This window comes from Galeopterus variegatus, unplaced genomic scaffold (assembly GCF_000696425.1).
Source record: "Galeopterus variegatus unplaced genomic scaffold, G_variegatus-3.0.2 Scaffold3526, whole genome shotgun sequence".
NCBI classification, from domain to species: Eukaryota; Metazoa; Chordata; class Mammalia; order Dermoptera; family Cynocephalidae; genus Galeopterus; species Galeopterus variegatus.
The window spans coordinates 1,533-22,294 of NW_007729637.1; the positions used below are offsets into that span (position 1 = coordinate 1,533).

Below are 20,762 nucleotides of genomic sequence, written 5' to 3' on the forward strand. Positions count from 1 at the left end.
TCCCCAAACAGGCAAAACAAAACAGCAAAAAACATTTTGAAAACTAAACAGTAATCCCTGAAAGCAAAGTGAAAACAAAACAAACGACAACAAAACAAACACTAAACAGTAATCCCTGAAAGCAAAGTGAAAACAAAAGAAACGACAACAAACAAAACAAACAAAAAAGGGGGGTAAATGAAATTAAGGAATTCAGCTAGTCTATACTATACATAGAGGTTGCTCAGGGCTTGGCTGTTAGCTTAGTTGATTAGAACGGGATGCTGATAACACCAAGTTCCAGGGTTTGATCCCTGCACTGGACAGCCACCAAAAAAAGGGGGTGGTGGTGGAGGGGAACTGTTCAGTGTTGGTTATGTGCAGCTACTGATTTTTTAGGGAATGCTACAAGAAGCCGTCACCAAAGGGCCCAGTCACAACCTCTTTCCATTCACAGGGGCCTGGGGGAGGAAAGCGAGGCAGATCTAGCCATTGGCTAGCAGCTGGAGGTCTTCACCTTGATCTCCTTGAAGAAGGAAGCAGTTTCACCCTCGATAATGGGCTGCAGCAAAGGGCTTCTCCGCTTGCTGGAGGGGGATCCCTGTGACAGGTGGTAACAAGTTGGTTACATTACGAACCCATTTCCTTTTCCCTCCAGCTCTTGGCCTCCTCTGACTTCACCAGTTTTCATTACTGTCTTTTAACTGTAGAGTCGAACCCCTCCCCGCCAAACACTCGCAGGAAAACCCACAACTACTAAAGTGCTCTTCCAAGTTGCTGCTTGGCTTCAGAGCCCACGCGCACTGGCTGAGGGGCCACACCTGCCGCCCCGCGCGCTTTCCGCCCCAAACACAGCAACTCCAAGAACACTTCACTATAACAAGCTGAGAACAATGGCAGGTCAGAAGGCCATGCAAAGGTCATCTGACTTCGGCTCCATATTTGCCCTATTTAGGCAGATTAAGGGTTCTTAACTGGAGAATGAGAAACACTCCTTACTATAATCTTTTTGTTTAATTTATTCTGCAGGGAACTTCCAGAAGAGTAGCTTTCTTCAAATACACCTGGATGCTCCTCATTCAGGAAAACAAGTACGTTGTTAAACTAGCAAGGATGTTTAAGGAAGCGCTAGATAAGAGCGGCAGCTAAAATGAATAAGCATGTCAAAGGCAACATCAAGGAGAGGGGTGTCTGCAGACTGAGAAGCCTGAAAGCCCGCAGAGGGGACGAGAGCCCCGAAATAGAGGCCTGCGTTTCCCTCAAGTGACAGGCAGGGCGTCAACACCCCCACTCTCTGCCGGAAGGGAGGCCCGGCTGTCCCGGAGCCGAAGGCACATTGCTGCTCCCCACTCTTGACAAGATCAAAATCCAGGGGCCAAAGCAGCTAGGTCCAAGGACGGTGGCCACGGAGAGCAATTTCACAGTGATTTTCCTCCCTCCTTTTCTTTTTCATTGCCTAGATGTCCCCATATCCTCCAAGAAGAGAGGCCTCTCTCCCTGAGTTCCTTAGAGGATTTCTCCCTGGATATGACTCCCAAGGGCGTTATCCCTGTCTTGAACCTCGAGAGGAGACTTAACAGAGGGCTCGTGGGAGCAGAGAGGTGCTCTTCAGAGTGAAGGGGCCTGAGAAAGCACAGTCCTGCCCCCTTGGTGCTCTGTCTCCGAGGAAAGGGCTGGGAGTCAGCCCAGCACATGTCAGATGGATGTACGTGGCCAAACCATGTTCCCCAAAGGGAAAAATAATTCTATCAGCTCCAGGTTGGTTCATTTTTGCCAAATGTAGCCTCAGAAAGCTTTGATAAAGTCTTTTTTCCTCCAGCTTGTGGGCCATGAATATTAGTGGCTGGTTCGACTACTAAAGGCTCTTCTTTAATGAGAAAGCAGGTTAGGACCCTATTAATATATCCAGGGCCCATTCAACCAGAAAGGTTTGTGCCAACAACAGAAAGGTATTGTACTTACAATGATGGGTATGGTGTTGACTCGGGACAGGATCTGTTTGACCAGCCGGTACCTGTCATACAGTGGCTTCATAACCTGACGTTCATTCTTTGTTACCTGCAAAGAAAGATCAAGAGAGCTGAGAAGCTGGCTTCTGGTGGTCATGCTACGAGCTGTCCAAGCTTGCTCTGGGCCCTTGTCCTAGAGAAAAATACAGCAACCTAAGCCTTACCATTCTTATAAAATGTATTTAAGCTCATAATATTATTTGTTCAATAAATATTTAAAATACCTACTCAGCTGCAGACAAATGGAAATTAACTCCATCGGTAGTATTGCTTTTTTGAAATCAAAACTATGATCATTCTTAGGTCCCTGCTTACAACTCCTCAAGGTTCAGAGTTTCCAGATGACTTAATATTTTTTGGGCTCAGGGAAAAAGGAAGCATGTATTTCTAATATAATACTTATCCTGCAGTCCTGTAATCAATTTATTTACATGTCTTTTTCCCCCATGAAATTGTTATGTTTTTAAAAATAAGATTCTGGTAAACAGTAGGTATTCAAGGAACATTTGCTGACAGAATACATGGATTGACACATCCTTGCATCCCTAAAATCTGGCACAGGCCTCAACATTTAAAAGACTGATTCTATAGGCAGTGGGGAGGAATCCAGTCCAGCTCCCTGGTACAGTATCTCTATGTGCTGCGTCTCTCCTCCCCATCACACCTCAAGCTCCAGAAATAAAGCAGGTCGTCTCAAACCTCCTTGTCAAGTTCCCTCTGCCCTGACATGGCTTCCTCTCTGCCCCTTTGTTTGACCAATTCCAGCTGAAGAGCCACCTCCCGGTGCAGCCTTCTTGCAACATCCCCCATTCTGGGAGACTTACTCGTTCTCTGTTTTGCGTCACCACCCCACCTGCGTATACTTTATAATTTCACAAACACTTTTACACGCTATCATAACTGTTCGTTGACACACCTGTCTCCTCTGTTAGACTGTAGCCCCTTGAGAGCGGAGTTTATGTTTTTGTATCCCTAGTAACTATTTCAGTGCCTGACATATTGGAATTATTCCTTAAATATTTGCAAAATGAGCGAATATTTCAAACATAAATAGGTATGCCCAATTTACAGGTATGCGTGCATTTCCTTTAGGTACTTACATGGGGAATGAGATGAAGTATCTTTGTTTCAGGTTAGCGATTTGACTTCTGCATTCTACCACCCTTCCACACAGAGTAAGGCAGGGGTTTTAGAGGTAAGGAAGGGCAAGTAGTATTAGCTTTGACCACTTATGTTTTTTGAACGCTCGACTTCAAAGACAACTCTGGGTTATGCATAAATGGATTACCCCTTGTTGCCTTTTGTATTTGCTTTTCTCAAAGTAACCAACAGTGAGCGCACTCTGGATAAACTTCACAAGCTAGGATGGACACTGTCATCATGCAAAACATTTTATGAATGTTTTTATCATTAGCAATAATAATAACCTTTTATTTTTATCTCTTCCGTAATCATAATATTAAAGGGTGATTGGCATATTTGTGTTTCTACTATCTACTGTACCAAAAGGAGTTTTAAAATTGGTACTTCATAAAAAAATTACTGTCAAAACTGGAAGGGAACTCAGGAATGACTTCATATGAAGAAGACTGAGACCAAACCACAGGTGTTACTACTGCACACCCGCCACAATGGCTAAACTGAAAACACAGTGTGTAGTGTCAGTGAGAACACTGAACAACTAGACCTCCCCTTCACTGCTGGTAAGGGGGAAACACTTTGGAAAACTATTTGGCATTATCAACTAAAGTTCAACACATGACCTATCAATTCCACTCTTAAGTATATACCAAACAAATGTGTCCTAAGTTCATCAAAGACATATATAAAAATGTTCACAGCAGCACTAATTATAATAGCCCTAAACTGGAAACCACCCATATACCCATGAACAGAAGAGCAGATACAATATATTCCCCAAATTGAATATTAAAGAGCAACAGAAATGAATAAACCACAGCTATATGCAACCTCATGGATCAATTTCACAATAATAGAGCTGACTAAGATAAGCCAGACACAAAGGAATATATACTGTAAGATTCCACTTATATAAAGATCAAAAATAATACAAATCTGTAGTGTTAGAATACATGTCAAGATCATGGTTTTCCTTGGTGGGACTGGGAGTCAGGCTGTTGACTGGAATGGGACACCAGGAGATCTTCCGAAGGTTGGCAATATTTTGTTTCTTGATCTGGGTATCTGGGTTTGTTTACTTTGTGAAAATTCATCAAGACATATTTATAATTTGGGGTCTTTTCTGTATTTACGTTATACTTCAACAAAAGTTCAATAGACACAAATAAGACCGAGGAACAGAAATGAAGTAACTCGGACAATGTCACATGTAAAATAACAAAATTTAGGACTGCAACACATGAAATAGTGTTTTCGATACAAGTTGTATCCATTAAATATGTTGCAAGTGAGTTTAAGGCAGATGATGCTGTTGACACATGACATGTGGTGAGGTATAATGTGCAAGATAAATAGATGAGTGATCGAAAGCATACCCAAGACAGAAATGATAATAACTAGCTAGCATTTCCCAGGTGTGGATTAGCATCCTATTACTAGTTACTGGGCAGAAACATCTTTGGTTTGTTTACCAAAGGAGACTTGGCTGGTAAAATCAACCAGATATGACAAATTTGAGAGAAACCAGTTTCTTTTCTAATTCTTTGTTCAGAAACCAAGTTTCCTAGTTGGAGGAGATGAAGAAGATCACTGGTTTAATTCTTTGGCTTATGACACTGATATTTAGATTTTCTATGAATTGCTTATGTTTGTAATTAGTGACCCTCAGGAACTAATCACCTGTGGGTGATCTGATAAAATCCAGTTGACTACGGAGAGTTAAAACTCATCATGATTCCACCAAACCTAACGTTGGCATTTGATAGAAGTACCTAAACAATAATAACAGCAAAGATGTTTAAGTCTGAGGTGATGGAAAGGTAAAAATTACTACTACTTGGTTGATTTACACAATTACTTTCATGATACATATTTGTAACAAAAGGCTTGGTGATACTATCTATAAGTTAATACAACTTTTGCCTATCATAAAGCCCTATCACATGCAATTATCAGTGCTGAGTTTGTGAGTAGAACCAAAATCTACCCAAGAGTTATATGAACAAAGCAGGTCCTTGGCTGACTGTCAAAAAAGGGCCAGGTGATATTAACTGCATCACGGGAAAACTGTGTGGAAGTTGACATCACTTATTCTTGAGTCATCAGCTGCTCGGGGATTCTGCCGCTAACCAAAGGACTTTGAATGAGCCACTGAAGTTCTCTGAGCTTCAGAGAACTGTTGGGTAAATTTTCCTGTTTGGTAAATTGCAGAATTCTATTAGAAACCCTTTATGATCCATAATTGCTTGAAAATGACTTTAGGCCAAGCATATAGTATACTGTCTCTTCAAAATATTCTCCTCTTGCTTCAAAACATTACTTCTCATTTAAGTGGTGGTGCCGAATGGTTTTCCAATGTGTGGAAATAGGGTTATTATTCAGAAGTATTTTTGCACACAAATTAAAACAGTGTAAATCTATAGATATGAAGATCTGATGGGAGAAGGCAGCACTTCCGCTCTTTGTTTATGACTCAAAGAGAGCTTCATCTGCAGGTCTCTTACTATGCTATCTGGTAGCTCGACAAGTCTCAGATAATATGTCAAAACACAGTGGGACACTAGCCAATAATTTTCTACATGTAATTAGTGGCAAGTCTTGAACAGAAAATCATAAAGGCCTGACTACACAGCTGCATTTGCCTGCCTTTATCTTTCGCGATAGTTTTTGTCTTAGCCTCAAATAAAACTTCCCTACAGAAACATCATTTTGGTTGCTGTTACCTGGACAGAATCACAAGGTGAAAGGTAAAAAATGATTGACATATTTGCTTTGAAAATAAGGATAAAATTAGAACCATGGAATGTTACAGCCAGAAAAGTTTGCAATGGAGAGGGTAATGATTTGCCTAAGGTGATAGAGCTAGGTCAGGAACCCAGGTTTACTGACACTCAGTCCAGTTTTCTTGCAACTCACAAATAAGTACAGGCATGAAGTGAAGTAGGATCTTAACAGAGTGTGGTAGTGTAGCTCTATCCTCTAATAGGGTTTGACCAAGTTGTATTATAAATAATTCTGCCTTCCAAGCTGAAACTCTGCCTGTATTGAGTTTACAAAGATCTCTGCTTATGAACAGGGGCACAAAAGCACAACCTTGTGAGGGGGTCAACAAGAAACCACACTGCATCGAAATCATCTTAGTAAAACAAAAAGTGGTTTGAGTTTGTGTGTGGAGTCATAAAACTGCTAGAAGAAGACAAAATGAGATGGAGTCTTATATCTTGCATTCTTGGACCATGAATTTGGAAAATCTCAACTATTTATTCTTCATTATCAGGTAATCATAGCAGGCTATCTGTGCAAAGATCAGAAAATCCCAAAAAAGCAGATAACCAAAGGGTAGTATTTATGTATAGCTATATGGTTTGCATTTAAATTTGAACATGGCTATGTTCAATGGTGTGTTAGTCCCCAAGGTTTTAAAATACAAGATTAAAATATACCAGTGAGGAAGAGACTCAGGAAGAATCCAGAACCTCTATCGAGCAACCCCTTCTCTCCTCTCCACACTGGCTGCAGAAGAGTAGGATGTACAGAAGGAAACATGCTGAGCTGCAGCTATTTGTGGCACTTCTCTCTGTGACAGGGTCTTTTGATAAGATCCTTAAATGTCGAAAAGAACACATTTTAATGATAATTAATAGGGAATTATGTGCTGGGAAATGAAAACTAAAGTTTTGAAGCAAGAGGAGTATTTTGAAGAGACAGTATGCTACACAGTTGGCCTAAAGTCATTTCAAGCAATGAAAATGAGTGTAAACTAGTGCGTTTTTGTTTTCCATGCATGTGTCAGTCCCTAGAGTACTCAGTTAAAGCAAATAGCATTGCTAAAAAAATGTACAGAAGCAGCAGATAACTGTTTTGACCTGAGATTTTGATGGTGTCTCTTTAAATCAGAATTTGAGACTCAGCAAAAACCCATGAATTCTGAGCATGTACTTTTCTAATAAACTGGGGTTTGGAATGATAGCTCAGCTTTGGAAATACATGTATTTTTCTTCTAGTATTGTCCCAGTGGTTATTTACAGTCCAGGGTCCATAGTAATACCACAGATCTAAGAATTAAAAGTTCACTCTTTGATTTTTAGATTGGACAGTTATCAAATGAACTCTGCTTTTCCTGTGGAGGTTGCAGCATCATGTTCCAGAGAGAGGTAGAGAGTCTGGCCTGGGACCAGAAATAAATGACACTTAAATTTCCTAAAGCATTTGTTCCCTGCCTGTGAGATACTAGAATCCAGACCCCTTTGAAAGAATGAGGAAAGAAAAGGGAATAATAAAGCAGGACCAAGAACTAATATTTCATATTCCTAATGATAAGAGGACTAAAAAATGTGCTTTCTTTCTCTTGATTTAGTCATTTAATCAGAACTAGGCTGCAGAGAGTACAACATATAATTGTAACAGAAGTGAAAACTATCATTTACTGTGCTACTTTGCCCCACTTCCTCAGGGCCTGACATCCTTCAGGTAAATATATACATACATACATACATATATATATATATATATATATCTGTGTAATGTCATTTAATCCCCATAACAACCTATAACACGATAACCTGAACAGATTATGTAGACCAAGGGGTTACCTGAGTAGCACAAGGTCGCAGAACTAGTCTCAGCAGGGCTGGACTCTGAATCTAGGTCTGCCCAGTGGAAGGCTCACAGTGTCTGCACATTGCCCCAATCCAAGCTGAACGAGAGAATCTGTGCCCAACAAATACTGCAGAACACAAACTGCTGAACTGGCAGCAAGGTTAAATCTGTGTAGAAGGCAGCTGTGAGCTCTCGGGGTCTCGGGCAAGGAAGTCCTTAAAGGAGTCTATCAACGTCATAACCGGAATCCATACAATGAAAAGAAGAAATTTAAAGAAAGAAAACACACAGCTCCCCCCTCCTTCACTGAGGCTCATCCAGTAGCCGCAAGGAGATCCACTCTTATAGGTTCTAAGCCTATGATGGAGAAGAGCTTTCTCTCTGTTCACAGACGTTCAGTTCTACTTCTGCGAGTTCTGAATACTCCAGTAGAGAAGGACGAAGTTTCACAATATATTTGAGCTCTAGAACATTTACTATTTGGTTCAATGCCTTTAAAAAATCCAAAACAAAACTTGGCTGAAACATGGACATTATCCCAGAGTGTTGGTATTTTTCCACTGCAAGGACAGGCCAGCGAAATCAATCATCAGTGCCAGAATTTTTTTTTTTTTTTAACTTAAACCTGATAAATTCAGAACCAAAATGCCATGGAGGAAGCATTCTACAGATAGTTACTGGACACATGCAATGTGTCAGGTCTTGTGCTAGATGCTCAGGGTTAGGTTCAAAGGTGTACACAGCTCAGAATTCTTATCCTCACAGACCGCAGAGTCTAATGAATTACTCTGCAACCTTTATTTAAAAGAGCATATTTTAGATGAAAAGACTATGTCTATTATATAGTTATGGCTGAGACTGGAAAAGAGATCTGTTTTTTTGGCAATATAAAAATCCAGCTGTAAACCTAAACTTCATGCTTCCTTGTACCTGCTTTTAAGAATTTGTTTTGTTAGAGTCTTAAGAACTTTATGTTGTCAGGAGTAACTGCCAAGAAGGACGTCTGATTACAGCTTCCTCAAGGAAGAGAGAAGCCTATCATGCTACCGCCTCCCCCACAGCTAACAACAAACATTCGATAAGCATCTTCTGAATGACAAATCACTTCCAATGCCTCCTGTTGTTATGCAAAGGCAAAGCCATATTTTGGATTCCTCACACTTTCTGAAGGCAGCTGGAGCTTTTAGACAAACAATGATTGCAACTGCATTCCAGAGAGATTAATTTCAGGGCATATCATTCTAGTTTAACAACTTCATTTTATGGATGAGAAAGCCTAGAGCCTATGGGGGCGGACGTAGGGACAGGGAAGTCTCCTCACTTCAGCGCTCTGTGCACCCTATACTCTGCCCCCCACATTTTCCCCCTTAAAGCAGGACACCAGTGAGTAAATTTTAGTTGCAAACTCATTTTTTGTTTGAACTCAATTAAGTTCAATGTCTCCTAGACAGTGGAACTCTCTCATCGGCTAAGCCTTCAGAAAGTTTAATTATGGTGTAAATATATGGTAACTTCCTTTATTCTAAAAGCAAAGAAAGCAAACATTAGTGAACCCCATTTGCAAGATACCAGACACAGAAAATCTATTTCTAAATCTAGATAATTAACCCCAATCAGAAAACTCAGTGCCTCACATACCGGCCGTCCATGAATGCTTTCATAATATAACAGAGCTTTCTGCAGAGCCACTTTCTCATTAGCAATTTGGTCTTTGGTCATATCCTGTATAAACAGGGATAGAGAAATGACAAAGAAGGAAAACATTTATGAACATTTTAACTTCTTCAGTTAAACAAATCTACTAAAGTAAGGTTAAAAAGAATCCTCATACAATAGCTCGCCCTAGCTCTATCCAAAGTTCCCTTAGGAACAAGCCATTCCTAACCCCTTGCTAGAAATATGGAGAGTAGAGCAGAGTCATCATGAACTACTTGGATCTCTAGTGTGGCAGTAAAGGCATGTTCACTACTTAAGTAAGCAGGACTGAGAGGCATGTGGGGCTTAGCTTATGGTCCAAGCAATGACTACAGTTACAGGCTCCACAGTCCCAAAGGTTTGTCTCTAATCCTTCTACCTCAGAGAGTCACTAATCTGTCTATCAACCTGAACAAGTTCATTTCGCAATATATACAATAGAGTAGTCTGCCTTCAATCTGTAGTCAAAAACCAAAGTACCCACGGATGAAACACAACTCTCGAGTTGTTTCATCTGTTTCTTTGGACATGGAAGAGTGTGGAAGGTTTAAAAAGGCACTGCTCTTCCCATTGGGTTCATGCAGCATGCCCTATGTTTCTACCATGTTGACCGCAGGGGCTCAGGATGAGCAGTTAGCTTGGGGCTTTCACAGAATCATCGCACCTTAATGTCCTCGGGACGGCTGGTTTCTGCACGCTTCTCCTGGAGCCTCCTCTGGATAGACTCCAGCGTGGCTTCCACGCCAGGCTTTAGGGCTTTATCTCCCAGCTCTTGCTTCTTATCATCTTCTTTCTCAAGTTGGGAACCAAAACTCTTGGGGAGTGTGTTGCTTCGCTGCCGCATCCGGGGGGCTAGGTCTTCTTCTGATAACTTTAGTTTTGACTCTAGTTGAAAAGAGATTTGGGAGTAAAGATATATGAGAATGCATGTCTGTTTTTCTCTGGTGTCAATAACTGCTTAGTCCTGTCTTTTTTCAGAGGGTGTCTAATTATAATATCAGTGGAAATCCCCGAGTTATTATGTAAAGTCTGAGATAATGATAATGTCTTCCTGGATGATGTGAAATGTCTCCTGACAACCAATTCCTGAGAAAGCTTTAGCTATTTGACATCATCCATGCTGTAGTTACACCCACCCGTGTGCTGATATTAGAATGCGGCAGATCTTCCCATCCTTGTTCCCGTAGTGTCGAAACGTATTTACTGATCTAATGCCCAGCCCCCGGCCAACATTTTGTTGTATGACTTACATTGCTTATTTTGAAATCATTTTCACTTTGTATTCTATATAGCTGCTTATACAACTATCTCATAAAAGATAGCAAGCTCTGTGAGGGACAGGTGACAAACCTTTTTCAGGTTCATCTCTGTGTCCATATGTCTTCTAATACCACGGCAAACAGAGCCTTGGATTAAACAGGTGCTTAAGAAGCGTTGACTTGAAGCATCATCCTTTTATTAGTGACTTAAGGAAAAGAAATGCTGCAGAATTTGCATCTTGGCTGATCTGGCTGGCCTGTGATTGAGATCATGGGAAGCCATGGGGAAGCTGTCACCCTGAATAAAAGAGCACTGAGGAGAAGGAACCTGGAATACCTGAGCAGTGGCACTCGGCATGAGGTGAGATGATGGATTCGGCACCTGGCCTATTGTACACAAGACAAGCCGCAGGCCCAGAGCTTCACCTACCTTTAAGTTGCTTTCGGAACTTGGCAAGGTCATTTGTCCATTTCAGAACCTCTGGATTGGCTGCTTTGTCGCTGTGAGATGGCTGAGGAAAAAAGTCAAGGGTAAATGTTTTACTGGGGCAGGAAAAAGAAGTGCTTAATGATCAATTTTGTTTTAAATAGGAAGGAAAAGTTGAGTCCCATCAGAATAAGAAACTAATCATGATCAATCAGAGCAAAATTTGTAAGAGCAATTCCATTATCCTTCTTAACATCTGGCTATTTTTGATGCTTTCAAAGAATTCCTCAGAAGGCAAAATGCTTTCCATTATCTGTAGGGTAACCTCTAAGGCTAGCAGAGTAGAAAACAGAGGAGTATATGAGGTTCTGCACTGCAACCACCATAGACAACACCTCTTTGCAACTCTTGCGGGAAATACTAAGGACAGAGCTAAGGGTAGAATGAGCTCAGTATTAATGAAATTGTAGAAGAAGATAATCTTGAATTAAGTTTTAGCCAAACAAAAGATTTCATTCAACAATTTTTCCCATTCCTGCTCATTAATACATTTATAAAATGTAGAGGTAAGCTTTCAAAATATTTGTAGGAATACACTTGTGTAAGAAAAATGCTGATACCTGATGACTGGGGTTTATCAGGGTTTACTATCCAGTTTTTACTGCCTTTTTGTTTTGAGAGTCCCTAAAAATCTCCCTTGTCTTTGATCGCTTCTTTGAGTTGTTGACATGGTGGCATGTTGAGGGACAGGAGGCGACGGAGGGAACCCTGTGACGGGGCACTTACTCTGTACTTCCTCTCTTCTTCAAATCTGTCCTCAAACTTTCGGATCTTCTTTTTGAGGCTCTGAATCCTCCGTGTGAGCTGAGCAGGTGTCAGGTCCTCTTGCTCATCATCGTAGGACCCCAGAGAGGAACTTCGCCTCCTGTGAGGAGCACAGTTTGGGTCAGCTTCCCCACGAGCAGTCATGGCCTGCTGAGGGGGCTCTGGAGATGTGGGACGCCATATGGCACAGAGGAGGAGACTCAAGACAGCCTCCACCCTCTGGAATAAAAAGAAAGTTGACAGATTCATCTTATGACTTTGAGCTCTGTCTGTCCCACCCAGTAAGCACGTCTAATGTTCTCCAGCTCACATTTACAATTGGCAAAGGCAGGACTGAATGTGTACCTTTGCTGTAGGCCTAAAAGTTAAACTGCAGAGAGCTTTGGAAAGGAGGCATAAGGAAATGCAGTATGTCATGTCGCAGCTTGGCCACAGATCAACTAAAAACTACAATACAGCCTGTGTTCTAGGACGGAGAATTTCAAATACCTTCCACCACAGACTCACAACTTGATTTTTGAAAAATTACCAGCCATCAGCACCATCCCTATCTTTTCTAATGCTGCAAAGATGCTGCATTTGCTTATCAGCAACAGAGAAACATACCTCATGAAAGAATGGGAATTTGGGGGCGAGGGGGGGACTTCTGTGTCATCCAGGTACTGCCGACCTTGCCCGTAAGTGTAGAACCGAGGAGAGAGCATGGGGTCACTGTCCTCATCCAGAAGCTGACGAATCAGGCGCCCGGCCTGCGGGGAGAGGCGGGCTTCGTCAGAGTCCACGTTCTCCCGCTGCCAGGAGGAGAAAGTAGGGATGGGCTCTGGAAAACAACGGTGGTAAGAGGTCAAAATTGTTCTTTAAAGCTCAGTGGTTTCCCAAGTTTCCTGAATGCTTTAGAGGAAGCTGCCCACCGAATGTTTTCTCATTTTAGATCTAAGGTTCAGAATAGCAAGGCTATACCCCAACCAAAATCACCAATATACCTGATGGCCATCATCTACCTTTTATCTCTATTCTCACTTGCTTTCAGAAGAGAATTTGCTAGGGCTTCCCTGAGAAACGGCTTGAAAGAGAACCAATAGCGTATGCTTACAACTTCCCTAGAAGGTCAGTGATGAAAACTTTTCCATCTGAGGTCATTATTAAAAAGCAAGTGTGTCAGGGAGGGAGGTATCTGGCATCATGGCTATCCAACCTTCACTGAAACAACTAAGGATTCAAGCTAAGGAACCACATTACTCTTGTGAGAGCCTATTTATGTAGAAGTTTACAGCTTCCTTTCAGTTATCTAGGAAGCAGATTTGTGTGCTTCTGTCAAGTGCGTTGGGATCAGCACATGTATGGTGCATGCTTTGCACTTGAAACTTCAGAAGCTGCTCAAGACTACAGAGTGAGAGATACATACATAAGATAGTCAAATGAGAAAAAAAAGAATGCCTTACAAAGGACACATCTGTACAAACTATTTTGACAATCTGTAAGAAAAAAACATACTCAGCACAAAATCCTGACCTGTCATTTTGGGAGGGAATAGGGTCATGTTTATTTCTATTTACTGCAAAACTCACCTCAATATATTCCTTTCCTTATTAAAAAAAAATACTTTCTAGAAGATTATAAAGATAGAGCTCAGGCAATATAGGGTATCTCATTTGTAATACTCTGCATTAAAAAAAAAAAGTTGTGCTTTAAATCTACTTGTGGATTACTGTGATTTACACAAGGCTGGAATTTGGCCATGATCTTAAATTCTGGAATTCCTAGAGTTTGAACCATGAAAGAGCTCCTTCAGCTATCAAACTATAAAACGTACAAAATGATCTTAAATAAGTGCTTATTCAACACTTTATCTAAAAAGACCATATAACAATTGTAAAATAATAACTACCAACACACAGGTCTTCACACTCGATTAAACAGAATATTTAGATGAGGTTCCAAATATGCATGCCCCCCCCACCCCGCTTTAAAAAACTCTCCAAGTGATTCCAATGTGTAGCCAGGTTTGAGAACCACTGATCCAACCCAGCAGGTTACAGATAAGGAAACTGAAACCCAAAGAAGAACAAATACTTATCAAAGACAAGAGTTGGGACTAGAAACTAAATCTCCTGACTTCCAGATCAGTGCTTCACTTTAGAATGTGCCAAGTGCTTCAGTAACAATGATGGCTGTCAGAAATTTTTGAAGACCCTACAGTGTAACAGGGAAGATAAGCACATTAATTAAAAAAAAAACTTAACCTCGTATTGATCAAGGTCTAAAGGTTCTCAAAATGTAAAGAGAGCCAAGATGAAAATATAGATATTTTGAAAAATGAAAGCAGTGTTAAAGACAGGTTCTTGTCTATTGAGGCTGAACAAGTGGCAGAGAATATGTTAGTAGATATACTTGGCGAAAGCTGGAGATGAACAGGAGGTGCTTCACCCTTTGTACCAACACTATCGGCCCTCTCCTCCTAAGCAGGAGGGCTCAGATATGAGCAGCTTGGAACTGCCAACTGAAAGAGTAACAAATGGACTAAGAAGGGAAGTAATAAGAGGGTGAGTGGAAAGTAATCCCTAGGAAAAATAAAAAATTTAGTGTTAAGTTGCAGAAAATGGAACTATTAAATTGACCAGATTGCATCTTCTATTTCATGGTATTTCATAAGAGCAGTTATTTTGTGCAAGGACTAAAATCAATAGAGCCAGGCCAGGGAGAGGGTTATGATGGCTTGAACAGTAGTGCAGCAGGCAATAACTTCCTCGCAGAGCGGCAAAGGAGCAAAACAACTGGGGGAAAGGCAAGACGCTCCATCAGGGACACAGGGCTTTGGCAAAACAGATCTGATGTTGATACTGGCATCCAGATGTGTGGTTAGATTGATATTTCTACTCATCAAAACTTAGTTTCAAAAGGTGTTAGATCCTGAAGCTCTTTGTCTGATTCTAGCAGAATATCTCTTTAAAAAGGTTACAACTAATCTTTGGTTTAAGTTTTCAACCAGGTGACCTCTGTGTACAAAATATTGCAGAAAGAGTGTGTGTCTGTGTGCACTAACCAAACATGTCTCCAATAAAAGATAAACTGTGATCTTGAATTCACTATGAAATACTAATCATGGGACAAAATTATCATTGCTGTGTAGCTAACATGGGCCATCCATTAGTTTTCTTGTTTGTTAGCACAGCTTCACTTTGTGGCTCCATTCCTGACCAACTACTTCACTAATAGAAGACTAAATGTGTTTTCTCCTATTGTTACCAGTGTTATATAGGAAATGCACAGCTGAAGAAATCCTAGCTTGTAGGTGGCATTTTTTCTTAAAGCATGTGGTTAGGACAAACAAATTCACTTATTTAAAAATGAGAACTGTAGAACCATTAAGAATTTCAGCATTAACAAAATAAAAGGGAATGTTTCATCATTTGTCTGCCTGCAGAACAGAAGTGAAAGGTTTCTTACCAATGTAATGTGAAATGCTTATATGATTTCTCTCTCCTTTTTCTCCTTCCTGTTACTCTAGATGGTCTTATAATTTAAGGCTCCTCTTCAAAAGTTATAAAATGACATGTACTACATAGTTCAATATAACTAAAGATTCAATAAAACCAACTATCTCCCTGTTTTATTTTGAAATGATTTAAAAACTCAAGGCTATCTCATGTTTTAATAGTTGGCACTCAACTAGAAAAACAAGTAAGAACTAAATAGAACAGTTTGGCACATAATATGACCAATTGCATTACCTTTTTAGAGAGCCAGTTTTGAGGATGTATTCACTGACAAGTACCAATTGTAGTTAGGGAATTATTTTATATTTTAACTAGTAATTCTAAAGCAATGAAACAAACAGGATATCGCAAGAAAATTATTCAAAAGGAAAACAGAAAAGATTTGAGGCTTCAAATTGGATGTTCATCCTAAAGCACCCCATAAAATAAATGCATTTTCATACTTAGACCAAAATTCCTTGGGTACAGTGATTTCACTTTTAGTCATGTGTCTTGCCACAATGAACTCAGGATATAAATATGACATGTCTCTCTATCAGGTCAGCTGACATCACAGCAAGCAGGTAAGAAATAACAGAGTTAAAGCTGTAAGCTTGCTATTTAAGTAATAAAAAAGAGTAGGTCCTGGGGAAGTTCCAATTCAGACACTACAGTGCACATGGAAATAAAGGAAATTCACTGTAGGAAGAGGGAACATATATCTCTGAGTAATGCTAATGTGGTCACTGGGATATACCTACTCTCTGCTTAGCTGGCTGTGGAGATGATTTATTTCTAAGAAATCTGCACAGAATTAAGGGAGCTGATTTTTTCCACATTTCATTTCCAACTATGTTATTTACAGCCATTACTACTTGGCATGATGTCATAATCATCTTTCTTCTCATTTGTGCTAGTAGGTATTTACACTTCTAAGACAGAAAGTTGTAAGCACCATTGGGAGGTTCTTTACTGGGTAACCTTCTATAACAATTTCCTTAGTGTTCCAAAATTAAACCTTTAGAACAATGGTGGTCCTATTAAAAGACACAAACAGGCTTGCTAACTATCAGAGTTAGAAGGAACCTTGGCAGTCAGCTTTACCAATCACAAATTTAATGCTTAAATTTCATATATATCTGTTTTGCCCCCAGCAAAGTTAATAAGCAGGCCATCAATAGCCCCATTTAAATCATTACTAAATGTGTGGAACAGGATAGGACTGAGGACTTCACCTAATGAGAATATCCCCATTTGAGCTGACTTTGATACATGCACCTGCACATTTAAGTGCAGTTGCTTAATCAGTTACTAACTCACTATGCTACCTGCCTTCTATCCCTTCCACATCTCTGACAAGGCTATCATCATGGCCCTGAGAAAGGCCCCACAGAGGTCCTTTCAAATGCAACATTTCTCTAATCCAGAGTCTAGTTACATAATAAAAGAAAGAAAGAAGGTTGGAGTGATATAGTTAGTCCTTAGTAAATCTGTGGAGGACCTTGTAATTACTGATTCCTCTTCTGTGTTCAGAGCCGTCCATGGTCATAAGGTAAAATTGGGCTCTGATTTCAAAGAAGGCAAACTGAGGCTGATTTTTCCTGAAACTGTACTCGGAAATATTTATAGAAGATAACAACTCACATTCACATAGTGTCTATCTACTATGTGCCCACACTGTGTTGAGCACTTTGCAGATTTTAGCCCATTTAATCCTTGCAACAAACTTACTAAGTAGATACTACTATATTTATTATTCATTGTTATCTATTATTATATTTATTTAAAGATGGGGAAATTAAAGCAAAACTAAGACAGGTTTAACTTGCCCGCAAAGCTGGATAAGCAGCAGCACCAAGATTTGAACCCAGGGGGTCTGGCTCTTAACCACTCTGGTCTACTGCCTGCCATGACACATGACTGGCATTGTGCAGAAAGAGGCATCCAGTAGAAGTCAGGAGCCTTTGTTACTCTGAATCATCATTTTGCCTCTTGGCTTCAGCTTTCTTATCTGTATGATGGGAGTGTTCAATTGGAAGAGCTCTTAAGTTCCCATGCTTCTCTATGATTCTTGTACTGGATTTTCTTTCCAAAGTTATTTTCGATAAGCAGTAAGTGATGAATAAGATATGTCAATTATGAGCATACTTCAAAAAGTTCATGGAAAGATTAGTATTACCTTTTAATTCTATTTTCTATGAACTTTCTGAAGTACCCTCATATTTTATGCCCTTTTAAAAATGTTAAAATTAGTTTTACAATGGCAAATCAAATAGAGTAGTTAGTGTTTAAACCCCAGTACTTCCAGAAATGATACACCCAAATCAACATGAATTGGCTGCTTGGGAACATTCTAATTATGCAACTCTGAAGGGCTTTATATAACACAGAATATTATGTTTAATTTGTGTATTCATTTAACTTTGGAGAGTGGAAACCCTAATAATAATAATAATAATAATACAGGGTCATCCAGGATAGATCCATATCAAATAACATGCCCTAAAACATAGCTACATAGAAGCATCACTAGACTCAGACCCTACACTAACTGTGAGAGGGTTCCACTCTGTGCAGCCTATGGAATCTACTTATTAGTTTCATTTCCCTTTTTGTTTCCTTGATGCTAAGCCCCAGAAGCCAGAGAACATCATTTGCATATGGCAGCACACACTGCAGAGGCCAGCACGAGCAGGCTGTTCACTGAGCACTGCCTCCCCTGCTATTCTACGATTCCACGTCAGTGGGAGAGTATGAACTATGCCGTGTGAAGATCAAGCAAACGAGAAAGGGGGGTTGTGCCACATGGCAGCTTAAAGACTGGTGATGCGGGCCTACAGATAGATACTGGTTCCTACGGTTTTTAGTAATTATTACTTCCATTTCTGTATTTTGTTCCATTGTTTTCACATTTGCAACGTAAATTAATGCAAAGTTTATTCCTTATTGAATAGGAATTTTGTTTCTTACTGAAGCTATAAAAAGGTGATATTTTAGTGATCATAATTATTGCTCTCATTTTATTTACCCTTTCTGCAGAAATTCCCTTATTTTGACTACACTTACAGCCATATGACTGCTATGATGTAACTTGGAATGTTAACATAAATATATAATAAAAAAAGTCACTGAAAAGCAGTAACCAAATGATTGAAATGATCCTGAAATGAATCCGTGTAGATTTTTAAGACATGCAAGGTCAATGACAAATGCAGTAATTGGCAAAAAAAAAAAAAGAGCAAATTATTTCATAAATTACATGGATAAAACAATTCACATTCCCAAGCTTATTGAAATGAAATGTATTTTCTTCTCAATTAACCTTTTAAAAAATCCATCTAGATTTACAAAATAAAATGACAATGATTTTTATCTGGAAGAAAGTTCTTTAAGTAATGAAATAAGTTTTAAGGAAATTATAAATTGGCTTTCAACTACTCTGAAGAGAATTTTCAGCTGTATATTAGCCTCTTTAAGTGTGCTGGGAAAGATTATAAATTTATGCTTAGCCAACATAAAAATAATCAAACTGAGTCCATTTCAGGAGGAGGAGGAGGAGGAAGAAGATAATGTGGCCAACGTGAACTCTGACCAAAAAGCATAGTTCCTATTGAGAGGTTTAGGGGCAGACCATACCACTAAAACCCAAATATAGTATTTATTTTGATTACTGCTTTTTTCTTTTATTTGGGTAACAGTGACTATGGGACTTTTTTTCCGGCATGTGGGGGTGGAGGTTATTCTTAATGTATCAATTAAAAGCTAACACATGATTATATCAAAGTACACAAGAATGAAAGGAACAAAACAGTCCTCAGGAATACATCACTTAAATTAAAAACAAAACAAAACAACTCAGCATTTTTGTGCTTAGTGAGTATGTTATGAGCTGGAAACATCTGACAAAATCTCAGATCCACTGCCCTAATTATATTAAAGGAATTAAAACAGTTTTCTTAGATTACAAGGAGGGAGGACTAGAATAAAAAACAAAACAAAACAAAACAGTTTATCTGCTTGTTTTCACTGAAGCCCTGGATGCCAGAAGCACAGTGGGATTACTCTTTTTCACCTTGTGGTCTTTTCAGATCACCTTTGGATCCTTCATCTAACATTATTAACTTAACAAGTATTTCTTGGTTACAAAAAAGCATTCAAGGGTAGAGACAGTTAAGGTGCTAAAAATCATTGATTTTTCATAGTTGTGATTCTCTGCTAAGTCATTGTGTTAAGTCATGCTGCTCTACTGAAATCAGGAGCATAATTTCTCCCTCATTGTAGCCTTCAAACACATACATTTATTTGGATACATATTGATACATGTTTGGAGGCAAGCACATGGATAATGAAAGAATGAGCAGCTTGATAGAACTGCTGCAATATCCTCCCTGAAATACAATTTTGACAAGGCTGCCTTCTTCACAAGTACATTTCTAATGTTTTCACAAAAAAGTCTCTAGAAAAACCAATCTAAAACACTGTGTTACAGGCTTTCAGTAGTTGATAAGCAAATCCATTAAGTTTGCTCACCTGGACTTAAAAAAAAAACCTATCCATAAAAACAAACATAGAAGCAAGGCAAAGCAAAACATCTTTCTTGAACAATGGGAAGGAGATTTAATGAAGGAGGTAGGTGCTGGCATGTAGTAGTGGGAAGATCGAATACACTGAAAGAGGAGATCCTAAATGCACACCGGTTTCTTACTACTCTGCTTGGTACTACTAGGGATAAAAGACATACATGTCAGCACTCCAGCTGAGTTAAAAAAAAAAAAAAAAAAACCCAAAAAAACAACAATGAAAATCAGGAGTGCAAGGTGACACTACGATAAAGGGAAAGCACATTTTCTTTCTTAAATTGCAACTACCCTTGGCAACATTTAATGTGAGATATTTCTGTGCCAGGTAAAGGATTTCCAGTCACTTAGAAATGCAGTTACCTGTGCAAGCATAGCCCTCATTCTCACCCACCCCCACACGGTTACATGCCTCTCCACCGACACATGCTTTTCCCTTATACATGCTTTTCCGATATTAAATCAGCCAGGTATCAGACAACCCTACCTTCCCAGCTCTTCTCATCACACAATGCAGTCAGATCCAGCTGGGGCACTTCGGAGACAAAGCTCTCCTGCTGGTCATTGGCATCTTGATTCCTCTGCTGTTTGGTGTCAGATATGCTGGGATGCTCCTGAATCTTCATCGTGGGGCTCTGCAATAACAGCACAATGTCCCCAAATATCTGCTGCTCACCAAAACCCAAAAATGCCTGCAGCAATTCCACTTACGGATGAAACCTCCCAAGCCATGGCTGCTAATGCACTTAGCACAGAAATCAAAATCATGGCTTGAT

The 20,762-nt window shown here is 39.7% G+C and overlaps 1 protein-coding gene across 1 annotated transcript in view; it reads right to left on the bottom strand.

The window, feature by feature from the left end:
- Positions 1-365: 365 nt before the first annotated feature.
- Positions 366-20,762, bottom strand: part of LOC103600974 (protein FAM13A-like) — a gene marked incomplete at its 5' end in the record, with an annotated part of 191,672 nt that continues 171,275 nt past the window's right edge. Inside the window, 8 exons of the mRNA XM_008585339.1 lie at positions 366-580; positions 1,942-2,037; positions 9,366-9,449; positions 10,087-10,307; positions 11,112-11,193; positions 11,895-12,033; positions 12,540-12,753; positions 20,474-20,621. Coding sequence (XP_008583561.1) covers positions 476-580; positions 1,942-2,037; positions 9,366-9,449; positions 10,087-10,307; positions 11,112-11,193; positions 11,895-12,033; positions 12,540-12,753; positions 20,474-20,621 — 1,089 coding nt within the window. The remainder of the gene's footprint in view (positions 581-1,941; positions 2,038-9,365; positions 9,450-10,086; positions 10,308-11,111; positions 11,194-11,894; positions 12,034-12,539; positions 12,754-20,473; positions 20,622-20,762) is intronic.